This window comes from Coregonus clupeaformis, chromosome 20 (genome assembly GCF_020615455.1).
Source record: "Coregonus clupeaformis isolate EN_2021a chromosome 20, ASM2061545v1, whole genome shotgun sequence".
In the NCBI taxonomy this organism is placed as follows: domain Eukaryota; kingdom Metazoa; phylum Chordata; class Actinopteri; order Salmoniformes; family Salmonidae; genus Coregonus; species Coregonus clupeaformis.
Window position 1 is genome coordinate 17,351,167 of NC_059211.1, and position 18,455 is coordinate 17,369,621.

Consider the following 18,455-nt stretch of genomic DNA (forward strand, 5'->3'; position numbering starts at 1 on the left):
GATCAAATGGTCACAAGACCGGAGAGTGAAGGACAGTGCCTGTTGCGCACTGCACATCACCCACCTTGAATCTGAGCGGAGGCAGTCAACATTTTGAAACTATTTAACCATAAACTGAATTGTTTAAACCCTGGACGTTTTATGTCATTTTATGAAGCATGTCTTACCTTGTTTCAAAGTAACCTAGCCTAGCCAAAATACGACTATATAAATGTTTAGGGTATTATTTTATAAACACTTAATATGCCATTTATATATTATATTTGTTTTCAAATCACTTTTTTGTATTGTCCAGCAGCCAAAGGCATAATCCACGTCATATTAGTAACCCATGCTAGTTGATGCATCTTTAGATCTCCCATCTTTCTTAATTTCTGATGGATATTTTCATCTCTGTCACATGAAACCGCTTGAGCGTGTGGTGCGCTTTTGAGAACAGTGTTTTGCCGCTAATTGCATTTTGGAACATTCGTGCGTAGCCTACAGCCATGTGCGCATTGTTGAGTTTATTATATAAAGAAATACAACTTTATAATTTCAACTTAAACGGTCTGATCTGTTGCATCAACCTCATTGCTTTTTTATAAGGAATTATTTTATAAAGACATAAAAAGTATTTGGTTGTAATTGTAATATTGCAATATTTTATAGGCTACCAAGGGTGGCCAACCATCCTCCAGGAGAGCCTTAAAAGGGGCAGTGTTGTATTTTGAGACAGGCTTGAATATGCAAAGAAGCCAATAGGCAGAGTGTAGCCTACATTTCTGTCTGATTCTCTATGGTAAAAAAGATGGTAATGCATTTTATTTTGTAAAGTGGTTCCTTGCATCATACAATGGTGATAAGTGGCTAAAAAAGTTAATATCAAGCCCTGGAGCAGCATTGTTGCTCTCTCTTTACAGAGGCATTCCATTCCATAGACTGGTTGTTTCTGATGCTGACAGGGCTCTTTCTCTTTCTGTGCTCAAGACTAACTGTGAGCTGAAGTGATCTACATCTGCTAATCGGTTTACTGTTAAAAAAAAAATATATATATATATATTTTGACTTCTGATTTACACAACCTTTTGAACCTTTTTAGTGGATGCAGGGTCTGTTATTCCCAAACTATCCACATATAGCATACTGCCATTGGCCTATGTGGACGGTTTCATTCCAACCATCAGTCTCTAGTGTAGTCTGTTAACAATCCATAGACTGTTGCCCATTACCCCTTGTTGTTGTCAGGTCTAAAGGAACAGGCTAGGTTCCTTTTTAACCCCTACTTCCCTGGAGCCTTTTCCATCCTCCTCACTCTCAGGTTTCTGACCACTATCTCCCACCTTCCCTCTAGGCCAGAGGACGCTGCAGCACAGTGGAGACGTTCTGGACACCAAGGTGGTGGGGAACCCATCCCATGAGTTGGTCTGCTCAGAGGTGAGACTTAATTAGGCTACATCTCTCACTGTGAATGTCAGACCTTGGTGTTGAAGTCTTAATTCAGTTTCAAGGTAGATTGTGTGTAGTCTAAATTCCTTTTAAAATACTGGAAAATAAACTATGTTCAGAATGACAACAGGAATTTTACTAAGGTTTGCATAACAATTGCTTTGTCCTGAGATGGAAAGGATCCAATTGCTCAGATGACATCTGCATTACACACTGCCATCACTTTACACGGTTCTTTGCCCTGCCATCTGGCTCTCATTTCATACTGGAAATCATATCCTGTCGTTGCTGTAATGAAATATAACCTTCCTCATTTGAACCAACATAATCTACTTTAGCCTGTGCTTGTCAGCTGATGCATAATGCACCGATGATATTTCAGAATGCATTCAATATTAGGGGAAATAATCTCTTGTGTTGTCATCTGTATTCTGTATGAGCATATCTGCTGGTAAATTCAGGTATTTTTTCAATGTCATGGCTGAACAACATTTGCAGTAGGTGTAGTACTGTAAAGAGAATATGTCAACAGTAATTCCTGAAATATTTTCTCTGGGAAAGGATGGGGGGTTGAGGAATTTTGAATTTGAGATTATTTTTGCACCAGTAGCAGTAGAATGTTTCCATGGAGAGTTTGAGGGGCTGCCTTTTTATCATGACAATGTTAGCATATATGATCTTTTTTATTGATCACTTAAAAACATTTGTATGTAGGCTATACATTGAAATCAGCATCTGGGTTGATTGTGGCCTTTGGCACCAAAACAAATTGTGTGGAGCATTTTTATATCCGATCTGGCTAGTATGCATGTAATATGGATCGAAATTAAGAAAGGTTTATCTTGCCAAAACATAATGCTATGTTCCATTTTTTATCATATTATAGACTGTAAACATAAAAAAAACTTGAATGAGGGGCCTTGTTTCTCTGTATTTTCAGTGACACTAAACACAATCTAAACTATTTCCCTATTTTGAATTGTATAGGCTACTAAATGGAGCTTAATTTTCATGACTACTTTTCTTTCCATTTCACTAGGTGCGCCGGCTTATATCTGATGTGTCTCGCCACAAGTTGTTGGTTCTTGCTGGACAATGTGTCGAAGAGGCAGGAGACCTGGTCCTACAAACAGGATGTTTCTCTCTCAGTGACTTCATTCAGATATTTGCTGATGAGGAGGTGAGTTAATATTTTACTGTAATATACACTGAGTATACCAGACATTAGGAACACCTTCGTAATATTGAGTTGCACATCCCTTTTCCCTTAGAACAGCCTCAATGTGTCGGGGCATAGACTCTACAATTTGTCGAAAGCGTTCCACAGGGATGCTGGTCCATGTTGACTCCAATGCTTCCCACAGTTCTCAAGTTGGCTGGATGTCCTTTGGGCGGTGGACCATCCTTGATACACGGGAAACTGTTGAGCTTGAAAAACCCAGCAGCCTTGCAGTTCTTGACACAACCGGTGCGCCTGGCTCTTACTACCAATCCCTGTTCAAAGGCACTTAAATATTTTGTCTTGCCCATTCACTCTCTGAATGGCACACATACACAATCCATGTCTCAATTGTCTCAAGGCTTAAAAATCCTTCTTTAACCTGTCTCCTCCCCTTCATCCACACTGATTGAAGTGGTTTTAACAAGTGACATCAATAAGGGATCATAGCTTTCACCTGGATTCAACTGGCCAGTTTGTCATAGAAATAGCAGGTGTTCTTAATGAGCAGGTGTTCTTAATGTTTTATACAATCAGTGTATATTCTAAGTTACAGATTAATCTAAATTCAAAAGCATTATTAATAAGCTGGTGAAGTGATTTTACATCAAACCGTTCTATCTTTTTTAATAGATTGGAGAGTTATTGAGCTCGGCAGACCCCACACAAAAAGCTAGCCTCACGCTGAGTTGTCCCAACTCTGGGGTGTGGAAGAACTCAGTGTTGGAGAAGCACAACCTACAAGACTTCATTGACATCAAAACAAACCCGCCATCAGTGCTACCTGAAATGGAAGGTCTGCAAGAGTTCACAGAATACCTCTCAGAGTCCCTGGAGCCACAGTCTTCTTTTGAGCTGCTGGAGCCCCCCAGTACTGTGGGCTTCCTAAAACTCTCCCGCCCCTGCTGCTACGTATTTCCAGGTGGGAGAGGAGACTCCGCCTTCTTTGCTGTTAACGGTTTCAACATCCTGGTCAACGGTGGGTCCAATCCACGCTCCTGTTTCTGGAAACTGGTTAGACATCTGGACAGAGTAGACTCCCTACTCCTCACCCACATCGGTACTGACAATCTTCCAGGGGTGAACAGTCTTCTCCAAAGGAAAGCGGTAGAACTGGAGGATGAACAGTCTGCCGACTCTCAGATCAATGAGGACTGGATGAAAAATCTAATTTCCCCTGAGATTGGGATCGTTTTCCTTAATGCTCCAGAGAGATTGAAGTCATTCCAGGGTGATCCCGAAGAACTGCGGAGCTGCGATCAGGTGGCACTCACGTTGCAGCACCTTGAAAGGCTAACAATCAATCCAGAGCCTCTTAGTCGCTCAAATGGACCCACCATTGAGCCTGTTATACTTTTCCAGAAGATGGGAGTCGGTCGTCTAGAGCTGTACGTTCTTAACCCAGTCAAAGGCAGTAAAGAGCTTGAGGCTTTGATGAAGACCTGGCCCGGCAATGGATCCAACATGAAAGGCTCAGAGATACCCCTGCCTTGCCTCGTCTCCATCTGTGCTCTACTGGTGTGGCATCCTGCCAGTCCTCAAGAGAAGATCATTCGAGTTCTCTTCCCTGGGTGTACTCCGCAGGCTAAGATTCTTGAAGGACTTGACAAAGTAAAGCATCTAGAATTCCTGAAACACCCCGCCGTGAGCCTCAGGGACCTTGAAGCATCCAAATCAGATAAACAACCAAAACGTGCAGAGAGTCGGGAGAGCCTTAAGTCCCTGCTCAAGGATTCAAGACCTAGCAGTGCCTTGCTGAAGGACAAACTTGGACGTGGGGACGTTAAGAAACAAGACGTGAAGACCAAGCCCAAGGGCCCAAGTGACATTACTCCTAAAGAAAAGAAGGAAGGGGAAGAGAAGTCAAAATTGAAGGATGGGGATGCTAAACAAAGACCTCCAAAACCTGAAAAGCTTATGACAAAGAAAGAACCTTTAAAGGATGAGAAAAAAGAAGGTAAAAAGAGGGATGAGAGAGCCTCTGCAGGTGTTGCCAAAAAGGATGAGATTGTGGAGAAAAAGAAAGAACCAATTAAGAAAGAACCTCTTGGTCTAAAACCAAAGAAAGATGTCAAACCTGATCCAAAGAAAGAGATCAAGAAGGAGGTAAAGCCAGAGGAGAAGAAACCAACAAAACCTCTCAGCAAGGATGTCAAAAAAGTGACAACTGGACCTTCATTAGGAAACACAGAGGCAAAAAAGCCCTTAGGCAAGAATGGAACTTTGAAGAAGGATGCAATCCCCAAGAAAGACTCATTGAACAAGGGGGCAAAGTCAAAGACGGGTAAAATGCCGGAGAATCCAAAAGCTTTGGCCTCTGAAGGGGACGCGGATCGTTCCAAGATGTCAACGCCTGAAGACATGACAGCGGAATTCGAGAAGCTTAGAGCAGAAAATGGAGAGTCAGAGAAAAAGACTGCTGTTGTAGTGAGCACTACAGGTAACAATGAAGGAATGGTGCAACCTGCAACAGAGAATAGATCAAGAGAAAATGCAGAGAAGAGGGACATGTTGGAAAGTCCAGAAAAGTTCCGCTGCATGGAGACACTCCCAAATCCAGAGAAGGCCCTGGGAACCACTTCACCTCTTGCAAAAACTCCTAAAAGTGACCGCAGTGTGTACTTTGATCTCACACCAACTGAATACAGGCTTCTTGATGGGGCCCTGAGAAATGGACAAGAAGATGCATGTGCCAGCTCAGATGAGAAGACTTTAGAGTTGGTCTCCCCTGCTGACTCAGCCCCTAATAGCGCTGGGCATACCCCTTTCCACCAATCACCTGAAGAGGATGCTCAGGGCTCTGGTGAGGACAGTAGTCTCGGGGGAAGGGTGCCTAGCCTTGGGTTTGAAGACTGCCACGTCATGGGTTCTTGCAGGAACTCTGAGGTAGGCTCCTTGAGGGGGAACCTAGAAAACTCTACATCATCACAGGACAAGCAATCAAGCCTTTTGACACTGAGTCCCTTTATGCTGCCTGACTCTGTTTCCGCCAATATTACCTCTATGCCTGCTGAAATCGGTTCCCCACACTCGACAGAAGTTGATGAGTCTCTTTCCGTGTCTTTTGAACAGGTGCTCCCATCGATTGATGAGTCACCCAAGGGAGACCATATGGACAGGTCCTACTCGAATGGGCATTTTGCTGATCCTGACCCCAAAATGGGGATGTCCTTACCGTTGAGGACATGTCATAACATGCGTCCACCAGGGGACGGCTCAGAGGAACGCCTTACTGGACTTCAGGGTCTTCTCCCTGACGTTCCCCATGACGTCGACCTCTGCCTGGTCTCACCCTGTGAATTCAAGCACCCAAAGTCCCCAGAGAACCAACAACAGCATCTGTCTCCGGGGCTAGCCACAGGTAGCCCGCGAGAGCTCTCAGGAAACAGCGACCACTCCCAGGAGCTAGCTAAGCCACAAAGCGTCATTAATAGTGATCGACATTCGCCACAAGGCCAGGAGACTCCACCCACATCTGCTAGTGAGTCCCTCAACACAGCCACAGATTCAGACATACCCCCAGGGACTGAAGACTGCCCCTCCATCACTGCAGACATGGACTCTGATGAGGATTCTGGGAGTTTCCCACCCCACCATCCACACGACCATCCCAGCTCTCACTCCTCCAACAGAGGAGCTCAACATTCCTCTCAGGACCCTCCCCCAGCCCCAATGAAGGACCTGCCCCCCTTGCCGCCCCAGCCCGGTGCCTGCATGGCTGACCCTGAGGCTGATGCTCCAAGCAAGACCTTAAAGAGCGCCGCCGCAAAAACCAAGAAACCAGCCGGTGTCACACAGAGGATAACGTCAGCCACCAGTACAGCTCTGAACAGCAAGACCAAGACTGGCAGCACAACTGGTACATTGAAGACCACCTCAAGTCTTGACACAAGGCCTTCATCCCGCAATACCACTAATGGCTCCAGACCTGGGACTGCAAGGTCAACTTCATCAGGTAGGCACAGACAGTGTTTTACACTTAGAACGATGACGTTTGATCATCTTTTAGTACTTGGTTTCTAAAATTATTTTACAATGCATTAGGAACACCTTTCCAGATACTGAGTTGCCCTCCTCCCCCCCCTTTTGCCCTCAGAACAGCCTCAATGAATCAGGGCATGGACTCTACAAGGTGTCGAAAGCGTTCCACAGGGATGCTGGCCCATGTTGTCTCCAATGCTTCCCACAGTTGTGTCAAGTTGGTTGGATGACCAATCCATGTCTCTCAAGGCTTAAAAATCCATCTTTAACCTGTCTCCTCCCCTTCATCTACACTGATTTGAAGTGGATTTAACAAGTGACATCAATAAGGGATCATAGCTTTCACCTGGTCAGTCTGTCATGGAAAGAGCAGGTGTTCCTAATGTTTTGTACACTCTGTGTACATTGTCTTCTTATGCCTAACTCTGCTTTGTGTCCTGCAGGTTCTGTGGGCAGTAAGGCCTGTGCAGCTGGAGGGGCCCCAGTTTACTTGGACCTGGCTTATCTCCCATCTGGTTGTGCCTCTACCACCATTGACGTGGAGTTCTTCCGACGCCTGCGCTCCTCCTGCTACATCGTCAGTGGTAACGAGCCCCTGAAGGAGTCTGTCATGAGACCCATTCTTGACGCCCTACTGGAGGGGAAGACCGCCTGGCCCGATGTGCAGGTCACTTTCTCCCCCTCTCTCCACTTATTTCTCTTTTTCCGTATTTGTAGTACGTCAACAAAAAAAGTATGTCTATGTACTCATGCTCTCATTTTGATTTGCCCTTCTACCTTTCCACTCTCAGGTGACCCTGATCCCCACTTTTGACTCACTGACGATGCACGAGTGGTACCAGGAGACCCACGAGAGGCAGGGGGAGCTGGGCATCACCGTGCTGGGCAGCAACAGCACTGTGGCCATGCAGGAGGAGACCTTCCCTGCCTGTAAAGTGGAGTTCTGAGAGAGCGAGAGAGAGAGAGAGCAAGACGAATCTACAGATCCCTGCACTCTCACCCACCAACGTATCTCACCCACTTTATCTTCTCTTAAATTATGATGGACTCATTTCCCCCCTCTAAACTGACGATTTCCCACCCCAGCATGCATCAAGTATAGCCTGGTGGATTAGCAGGCTTTGCTCCTCCTTTAAATCCTATAAATATAAAGAGGACTCCATCAAGCACTCCCATCTTTGCCTGGGTACGTCTATACCATGGAAATGAAGTCAGAACATGAAGATGTCCAAGAGTCTTTGGTCTACCAACATGAAGAAAGGTTGTTCATTATGAATGCTAGGTAAGGTGGACTTAGAAGACTGGCTATACTAATCGAAGGTCCTCATATTTCTTATCAGTAGCCAGGTAGTTGTGATCCAAATCCGCAACTGCTCAGAGGAAACTAGTCGACAGCTGTAGGAAACCCTCTGCCTCCATGGGGCTGAACTCCTGAGTTCTTCCTTCAACGATTAATCATTTAATCCGTATAGCATTTCATAGGTATATTTAGCCCTGCACCCATTTGCACAGTTATCAATTTCCACAGACAAGGGGACCGCAGTGAGAGAATAAGTGTTACAATAGAATATGATGTCCGTCAAAGGCTAAAAAAGGCAGAGGGTGTGTGTGAGGAGGTGAAGATGGGACCTTTGTTGTCTCCTGGTGCGCATGTAGAACGTGTAGAGACCTCAGCACTTACTGAAGGACGACGACATGTTTCTACATCCTATTTGAGTTTCATAGACGGTCTATGAACATTATAAGGAGATAGCCAATGTCTTGGAAGGTAATGCTATGCGTGTGAACAGAAGGATTACTCCGACATTGATAAAATAATGAAGTCCATGTTTCAAGAAATCATGAAATGTGCGGCATTTTGTGTAACATTCATATCAGTCACTTTAACCCTTCATCTAGAGCACATACTGTGGGATACACTATTGACAGTGTCTTTTTAAATGAATTAACTTGGTAAATACTAAGTAATCATTTGTACTAAAAATAAATACTCATATGTAGTGGTAGATGGAAAGCAATAGACAATTGAGTCGGTTATGTACCGACTCACATAACTGAATTACAGTTTTAGGACTGAGTAGTTACTTCATTAAAAAAATGCACTTTGACTGAAGTGTTAACAGTACAGTATATTTCCACACTAATTAACCAGCTTTTTAGCAACTATCCAAAACCCTATTTGAGTCCCTCCTCAATACCAGAATAGTTTTTATCATAGAGAAGCTGCATGACGTCACCATCCTCTAATTGTAATGATAAACTGGGTGGGTTGCGCCCTGAATGCTGATTTTCTGAAAGCCGTGGTATATCAGACCGTTTACCACGGGTATGACCCCAAAAATATTTTAGCTGTTCTAATTACGTTGGTAACCAGTTTATAATAGCATTAAGGCACCTCAGGGGTTTTTGGTATATGGCCAATAAACTACAGCTAATTGCTGTATCCAGGCACTCCGTGTTGCGTTGTGCTTAAGAACAGCCATTAGCTGTGGGATGTTGGCCATATACCACACCTCCTCGGGCCTTATTGCTTAAATATGCCATATCAATGGGACCACTGTATGTCACATGCATTATAGAGGGTAAGCTTCACTGAAGAGGGATACACAAAATGAGATATGATAATAGGGAAGTCATGAGCAATACTTTGCAAGACAGTACGTTACATTTATCACAAATAGTGGTTATTATCGTGCCTAAGTGAACTAAAGTAAATGCTAAACATAAGATTTTTAACAAGAACGGAAAATCACAGTTATATCAGCAATCGCTTGTGTATCCGGTTAATTGCAGTGGAATGTAAATGGCGTTATCTGTGAATGTCGATGCTTTTAGCCTCAATCAAAGCAGATTTGAGTCCAAATGCATGCCAGCACTGCTTGCACTACCATGCCCACCACTTTGCTTGCAGACCAAGCACTCGTGTTATAATGCTCTTTGTTGCGAAGGATATTTTCATTTTATTCAAGGAGAAGGAATATGAAAGGATTTTAAATAAACTGTTATTCTTTATTTTTTTTGTAGGCTTGAAATTATATTTTTAGGGCATGCCGAGTTGTACAAGCATGCAGATCTCACGTCGTTTTTTCTTAGTTTGTAAGTTAAAATCTAATTTGAATATAATGTAATATCACGTCTGGCACTAAGCAAACAAATGCCATGGCTCTTTGAGAGTACAATGTACATTTGAAAATATCATGTGAAAAGGGTGTGTGCAGCCAGCCACATCTTGGCAAATCATAGAATTCCAATTATTTCAGACAGAAAAATGTAATGTCATCTGTTTTTCTTTTCTTAGCAATTCTATTTATTTGTTTTTCCTAAATTTAGTTTTCTGTATTTTTTTTAATTTATATCAATAATGTGGTGTGGCTACTTTATCACTTACTATCATTTGGTTAGCAACAGGCTGCTCACATGATATCATTAGCCAATGGCAGGACAAAGTAAGCAGAACATTGTTCTCTGGAAGAGTCTGAAATGGCAGCATGTTTTTTGGTACTAGCTATAAGTCTGAGCAAAAATTATTGAAAATGGATTGCATTACATTGGTCACTTATTTGGATAGCTATTTCACACTAGTGGAGTTATGAAATATATCTCATACTAATCTTAACTTTTTTCAATCCATCATGTCTGTATTTGTGTGCACCATATATTCTATGTAGCCTCCTGTAGCTCAGTTGGTAGAGCATGGCGTTGCAACGCCAGGGTTGTGGGTTCGATTCCCATGGGGGGCCAGTATGAAAAATGTATGCACTCACTAACTGTAAGTCGCTCTGGATAAGAGCGTCTGCTAAATGACTAAAATGTAAATATCAAATTCTGCAGTGGTTTGGATAATGTGTGACTCTTACTCCCTCTGCTGTTCATAACATGTCTTGGCTCTGTTGTCAAAGCTGTGTCCCAGAATGTCAAAGCTGTGTCCCAGAATGTCTACTACCGCCTACTGATTCTCCCTCCTTGTGACAATATTTTGAAAGCCATGTTCAGTAGTATATTTGGCTCATTGGAATCCATAGCAATTATGCCCAAAAAGTTCTAAAGAAAGGCCCTGTGTTTGTCTGTTTCCATCCCTGCCCCATTTGTGTTTGTCTGTTTCCATCCCACGGGGGGCCAGTATAAAAAAATAAAAAATGTATTCACTAACTGTAAGTCGCTCTGGATAAGAGCGTCTGCTAAATGACTAAAATGTAAAATGTAAATGTAATTATAATACAATTATTCGAATGAGATACCTCTTGTCCAAATCTGAGGCTCTCCTGCGCTTCAGTCACAATAAAAGTGACCGTAGCACTTTGCATGGACATAGGTGTTCATATCTGTAAATCACGCCGCAACATAACTAAACCCATTGAGATTAATATGCTCTATTGCTCTTTGGCAACCAAATTGAACAGCACATTTTGGGAGATGGTACATCATTTCTTTGAAGCCTTTATATTTCAGTTTTTGGTGCTATATTTTTGTACTTATAGACACCTCTTTTCCCTTGCACTTATAAATGAATGTTTGTCTATTTCAATAACCTGTTGGTGGTTCACACATCACTTGCAAGTGTCTGGAATTCACCCAGGAAATGCTATGAATGTCTGTAAAATTGTCATTAGATTGTTTCTGCTGGTTTTGGCAGTGTCAAGTGAGTGTGGTCGTTAGTTGAATAATGAAAGGGTGGATTGATTCAGTATTGAAACACTAATTTTAGTTTTTTCTCTTTTACCAATACATATACCCCTTTTATAAATCTGTGCTTAATTGGTGTTGTTTCCCTGACTTTCAACTTTCATGATTAGAACCTGTGACCTGATCCCTATCCCAGTGCCTAGTCTACTGCGTCAGTAGGGGGTAGGGCACCACTCCTTTTTTCACTAGATTAGAAATGTGATTAGTTATGTTGGAAAACAAAACCTGCATTGGGATTCGAACTGGTGACCTTGTCTGTCATAACCTGTGTTTAACGCCCTCCATCCACCACCAACATGCCTTGTATTTTTTTTTGCTCTCACCTGTAAACTCCACCCACTGACCTGTCGCTCTGCCCACTGAGCTTTCATCCAACCAATCACATTCGTTCTGCCAGTGCCCTGGAGGCGGAGATGCCCTCATAACAGGTTTGAGGCCAGTGTAGGGACTGATGGTTTCTACAGTTGTGGCTAGATGGAGTACAGCTCCATCTAGTTGTTGTGTCAGGGACAACAGTTGTTGACAACTGTAGCGTTTTAGCTAAGCCTTACCCTAACCCTTTTCCTAACCTTAACCTCATTCTCCTAACCTGCTACTTTAATTATCCTAACCTGCTGTGTTAGTTCTCCTAACATGCTACATAAAGTCACTTCTGTCCATAGCTGAACTCCATCTATCTAGCCACAACTGTAGAAGCAATCAGTCCCAACAAACCATCAGTGTCACCACACCGGGATTCAATCCGATAGCGGGATATAGGCTTTGCGGCTTTTAAAGGCAATGTTCCCACGTTCGCGAGATCACGGTAAACGCTGCATTTGTCGGCTCAATCTGAATTTTCCTTTAAAGGGTCAATCAGCAGTTGAAACAATAACAAAGCAGGCACACCCGCCACTGTTTCGGTAAAAAGCTGAGGGATGGGCCTGGAGAATGTCATCACTCTCAAATTCATTGACAGAGCTATGGATGCAAGGACTGACTGTCCACGATATCAAAATCATAGCTTTGAGGCTATACATCGTTTTTTACATTTACTTTGTTTACAAAACAAGCTTATGCACTCTATTCAATCCGTAACACGGATGTTCAGCGTTACAGCATGATTGAAATTTAAAGGCAATGTTCCTGCGTTAGCGGCAAATGTTGGCGTTTAACATTTCTATCACACAATCTTTAATGCTTCAGCGATACAGATTGAATAGAGCCCTATATTTTGGGTTCTGATGGGGTACGACTGGTAAACTAAGCTAATGAGGCATTTATGAGTTATATTCTTCAAGAATCAATGGGTACATATCATTAATTTACGTCCAAAAATGTATGTAGCAAATGCTGAATTGCCCCTTTAAAAGCTGCATTGTCGACCATGCGAGATCGGATTGAAACTCAATTATTGTCCGTGTTCGAGAGCATCAAAACCGTGATGTATCATGGGTAAATTATGATTGACTGATATTGTATAGTTATTTATGATGCAAGGTGATGCGACTCGCTTTTAAAGTATGCTGCAATGTCATTCTTTCCTCACCTCTTTCTCAAAATGCATTGAAGGGAAAGGTCCAAGTGAAAGGGGCTTGGATCTTGGATTCATCCATTGCTACATAATACATATTAGGAACTTCCTCATTCCGTCTCCTCAGACCCTCCCCTAGTCAAGTATCAACCCTGCACAAATCAAGTCTTAATCCTCCCCTAGTCAATCCTCACCCCTGATCTAGTCAAGACTCACTTCTCCTTCTCATCCCTCACCCTTCCACTCTTTTATTCACAATAGTTAGATTTTCCATTGGCTGAAATACATGCTAAGAGACTGAAAGAATCGTTGTTTTTCTAAGGACCCCCAAAAAACTGAGGCAGTTGGAAAATGTATTAATGTAAGTAAAAACATTTTTTTTAATGTAATGTACTAGCTACCTAGCTACTGTACCTTCAGGTAGGCCACTGTGTATGAGCAGCTAGCTAGCTAACTTTACTGTATAGCTAAGTGAATCAAATATCAATAGCTAGCTAACTTCTTATTAGCTAGCTATCTTGATGTTTATCATTGTAAATTAAAAACAAGCTCTAAATGCATTTGTAGATAACAGCCATTGAAGGGGCGAAAGGACTGCGGCTCCAGCTGTCAGAAAATGGAGAGAGTAGGCTGGATAGGGCAGGTTATTTTGTGGGAGGACATTATGAAAATATTATCCAGTTCCAGACCCTAGTAAGCACAACTATTAGGACAGAGATAATTGCAGCATAATATTCAGTGCTGTCTAATTTTAGTATAATGAAGCCTGTTTCTTTGTGATGTTTTCTGTCCTCAGATACGGAGAACTGTGAAAGCCCGTCCGCAGATGAAGAGGTCCCTATGAATGTCCCAAGAGACTAAGGGTATATACTTGTATGCCACAGGTAATGTGTACCTATTAACAAATGTATACAATTAAGTCAAACACAATGTACACCCCTACAGATGTATTTGGACAGTAAAGCTAAGTCTGTTAATTTGGCTCTATACTCCATCATTTTGGATTTGAGATCAAATGTTTTATATGAGGCGACAGTACAGAATATCACATTTTATTTGAGGGTATTTTCATACATGTCTCTTTTACTGTTTAGAAATTAATGCATGTATCTAGCTCCCCCATTTGAAGGTGTCGTAAATCAAAAGTTGAGTATTTGGTCCCATATTCCTAACACGCATTGACTGCATCAAGCTTGTGACTCTACAAACTTGCATGCATTCGCAGTTTTTGGTTTTGTTTCCGATTATGTTGTGCCCAATAGAAATGAATGGTGTAAATAATGTGTCTTTTTGGAGTCACTTTTATTGTAAATAATAATAGAATATGTTTCTGAACACTTAACACATTAATGTGGATGCTACCATGATTACGGATTATCCTGAACGAATTGTGAATAATAATCAGTGAGAAAGTTAGATGCACAAAGATCATGCCCCAAAAAAAATGCTAACGTCTCACCATTACCAATAACATTGCACTACGTTTTTGCCCATTGAATACCATTCAAAAGGCCTACAAAAGTTCAAAAACGACTAGGCTACTTCCTGCAAAACGAGTACATCGGGCATCAGTGACGCAAGGTTGACCAACGCTTGTATAGACTTTTTTGGTCCACTTGAAATGATGCTTTAGTAATCATAGCCTACTTGTTACTACTCAATTATCTATTGTTGTATTGGTTGTAATGTTGCAATGTTTTATATCAAGGGTGACCAACCATCCTCCAGGAGAGCTTCTGGGTGTGCAGGCTTTTGTTCCAGCAACATTCTAGCACATCACATTCTAAAAATCAGCTGCTCAACAGGACATTGATGAACAGACTCTGGTGTGTTTTTAGGGCTGGATCAAAAGCCTCAACACCCAGAAGCTCTCCAGATAGAGGGTTGACCACGTGTTTTATACAGTAACCTAACAGTGCAGATATTCAACTTTGTGGGGCGTTAAGTGCCTTGCTCACGGGCACAACAGCAGGAGATGGTACATTAAATCAGAGAGCATCCTCCCTGTGTTAATAGCACATTTATGCATACTTTTTCATGTATACAAAGACACCACCAATTATTGGTCATGGAAATTCGATTAAAAGTAATGGAGAAGTAATTGAGAAGTCATGAAATTCCAACTGTCAAAATGTGTATGAACCCTGATGTATATAATGTCTTTACTCCTTTTCAGAGCAAGTAATGCGTCTGCATCCAGAGGTGGAGGTGAAGACCTTGAGGAAGGTTAGCTGCCAGATAAAAACTTCAAAATGAAAGAAAACTGCTTGGCAGGGAAAGAAACACATTTGTATAAATAATAATATTAAGGGCTTTATTCAATCAGATCTGCTTTAAGACGATTAAAAGCCAACTTATGCTTGCTCTGGCAATGCGATCCGGAGGCGCCGTATGGAGGTTGTGACGCAATTGTGGAGCCTCTGGAGGCTTGCGCAGGCCAAATCAAGCTCTGCACAGCATCGCTGTGCGCCTCCCAAATCTGGTAGCAATGCGGAGGGCTCCGTACAGCTCTGCATTGCCATGATTGGTTGATGGTAGGTGGGGGTGGTACGTCCTGTATAAACACAAACTCAATTTCTTGACAACTTCCTTCACAACAGCTCTGCTCTGCGAAGTCCAAGAGGTATTAATACCCATACTTCTGCAGAGGCCGCATGCAGTAAATGCTGTTCTGTGAATACAGACCCCAGGATGACCGTAAATCAGCTCCCAGCATTATAGGGTAACGTGGGGTAACTGGCCTCCTGTGGTAACTGCCCCAGAGGTTTGGACTCAATTCACAAATTGGATGACTTGAGACGCGACTTGATAGAAAATAAAGTTACTTGATTTGGAGACTCTGGACTTTGACTTGAGTCTGAAGACTTGAAATGATCTGGCCAGGTTTTGTAAAATGTTGTCACTAATTTTGTGGCACAGCGTCTCCAGTGGATTACACTCCATGAAGCCAGAGACAGTATCACACTTGCAAAAAAAAAAACACTATAGTGAAACACACTCTGCCCTATGATTGGACCAGCAAACTGTCAATCAACACAGGTCAGGTGCGCTAGCAGTGAGAAGGTTTTGGGGGGGGGTTGCAAGTGTGAAACTGAATGGGAAAATAAAAAAGTCATACATATTTTAATATCCTACCATTAATTTTTTATATTTATACCTTTGCTTATTTGTTCTGGTCACTTATCATTTATTAAATCTGTGCTTCAGAACCAAAAAGTTGTGAGTCTTGACCAATGTCCAGTCATCAGCATTGGAACGCGAAGGTGGGTGCACATACCTAGATTAGTGGCCAGATAGCGCATGTTTAATTTTCTCTGTTTTTGCCTGGCAAAAACATAGTAGCCAACCTACTTTAATATTATTCATATAAAGTGCCATTTAGCGAACTGCTACGGACGAATCTTTGCCTCTGGGTAAGAGCGTTTGCTAAATGACTGTACATGACAATAGGCTACCTGGTGATTTCATTGATCATTTTCACATTTCAGATAGGCATTGTTTGGGTGGGTTATAAACCTCAGTGGTGGTACTGCATATGTCTAAAGATCGCTGTAACATCGCACTACCTTCAATACTTATGGGATGAAAATGTAACATTCTGGTGAATTGATTACGATATTTGTGAGGAAGAAAAATAATAAAGACAGATCGTGCTTTCGGTCTGATCCTGCAACCTCCGCTGCATAGGCCTAAAGGTAGGCCGTATGATCCTACTTGCGCTGGATTCCAGAGAAGTGACAATATGACATGATATCCCTAGTTGATATTGACTGCTAACAAATCCAGGTGTAAAATGCCAACCTGGTCTCAGAGCATTTCGTATTATTCTGTACGTAAATCCGACCCTCCACTTACACCTACAGCATTAACAAATTACTGTACTTTACTTTATATGGATTATCGTAACAAATGCACTGACGTGTTCAAATTATATAGCATGTCAAGATATGTTGTATTTCCATTGTGAATTCATGCAATGAAATTGAAAAAGGATTAAATTATTGCTCTCACAATTTCCACGGACAAAGAGACGCCTTCAAGACCGCTTAGCGGAACACAAGTACGCCATACGGGTAGGCAATGAAGACTACCCCATGGCAAGGCACTACAAGTCCTTACACCATGGTAACCCTGCCTCCCTACAAGCTATGGGTATTGATCATATTCCGGCCTCTATTAGAAAAGGGGACCGTCTGAAACAGTTAAACCAAAGGGAAAGTTTTTGGTTTTACAAACTACAGGCCACTAAATACCCTGGTTTAAATGAAGATATGGATTTCTCACCCTTTCTGTAGGGTTGTGATAGGTCCATTTGCTGTCATCTAGTGGACATTGTGCTCATTTGCCCTCAGCTATGTTTAGACTGTTGTTGTTCATGTTTTGCTGTTTTCTAGTGTACTATGGAATATATTGCTTTCTTATTTTTGACACTTTTCCTAGTCATATTTAAGGTTAGAACTACCTTTCTAAGTGTTCTGATACTTCTAACTTGGAGTTGTATTTGTATGATAACATAGTTACAGTATTTCACTTGTTAATGTGTATAGGATTGCTTACTAGGTGTGTCCAATCAACTTTGTAACCACTCCCTCTTCAAATTAGGGCTAATTGGAAAAGCTGTTCAAAAGAGGACATTGTATTATTTCTTTGTACTCCCTGACGAAGGCCATGCAGCCGAAACGCGTCGGATTAAAAAAAAAATCTTGTTTCTATTGAACATGCCATACAAATAAAGGCATTTTAATTAATTATATGAAGAATGCCTTGGTCCTCCTTTCTTTTTGATGACCAAGATATATTAGTGTTTTATTTACCACTTTAACATTACATAGTATTTTGTGTAGCTCATTGACAAAACATTACAATTAAATCCATTAAAATCCCACTAAAAGGTCAAGGGGTGTGAATACTTTCTGAAAGCATTGTATAATATAACAATATATGCCATTTAGCAGACACTTTTATCCAAAGCAACTTATGTATTAGTAAAGCATAATTTCAGGTGAAGCAGAAAAGTCCATACCAGCATTGGCTAACCTTGCTTCACTGATCCCTGATCTACTGGGTGATCAGACTTCTATTCCAACCCAGCAATAGAACACTTTATTATCGATTGAATCAGGTGTTAATGCTGGACTGGAACAGAAGCCAGCAGACCTCCAGAAGCAGGGTTGCCCTGCTCCAGTTGTAATAGGGTTATACATTGTGCAATGTTTAATAACTGTATACAACATTTGCTAATAGGTACACATATAACCTGTGGTATACAAGGATATACCCTTAGTCTCTTGGGACATTCATTGGGACCTCTTCCTCTGCGGACAGGCTTTCACAGCTCTCCGTATCTGACAGAAAACATCACAGAATTAGACAGCACTGAAAATTATGTTGCTATTATCTCTGTCCTAATAGTTGTCCTTACTAGGGTCTGGAACTGGAGAATATTTTCATAATGTCCTCCCACAAAATAACCTGCCCTATCCAGCCCTACTCGCTTTCCTGACAGCTGGAGCTGCAGTCCTTTCACCCCCTTCCATGGCTGTTATCTACAAATACATTTGTAGCTTGTGTTTTTAATTTACAATGATACAAATCAAGATAGCTAGCTAATAAGTTAGCTTATTATATTTG

At 41.8% G+C, this 18,455-nt stretch overlaps 1 protein-coding gene and 1 long non-coding RNA gene across 2 annotated transcripts in view; both read left to right on the forward strand.

Annotated features, from left to right (window-relative positions):
- Nucleotides 1-8,976, forward strand: part of LOC121533682 (microtubule-associated protein 1S-like) — a 45,795-nt gene extending 36,819 nt beyond the window's left edge. The window contains exons 3-7 of the mRNA XM_041839826.2: nt 1,334-1,416; nt 2,468-2,608; nt 3,281-6,602; nt 7,072-7,295; nt 7,420-8,976. Of these exons, the coding sequence (XP_041695760.1) occupies nt 1,334-1,416; nt 2,468-2,608; nt 3,281-6,602; nt 7,072-7,295; nt 7,420-7,575 (3,926 nt within the window). The 3' untranslated portion in view covers nt 7,576-8,976. The remainder of the gene's footprint in view (nt 1-1,333; nt 1,417-2,467; nt 2,609-3,280; nt 6,603-7,071; nt 7,296-7,419) is intronic.
- A 3,251-nt stretch (nt 8,977-12,227) lies between these two features.
- Nucleotides 12,228-17,544, forward strand: LOC121533681. Its single transcript, XR_005994488.1, has 3 exons — nt 12,228-13,185; nt 13,621-13,708; nt 15,001-17,544. It is a non-coding gene; the product is annotated as an uncharacterized LOC121533681 (long non-coding RNA).
- Nucleotides 17,545-18,455: the final 911 nt, after the last annotated feature.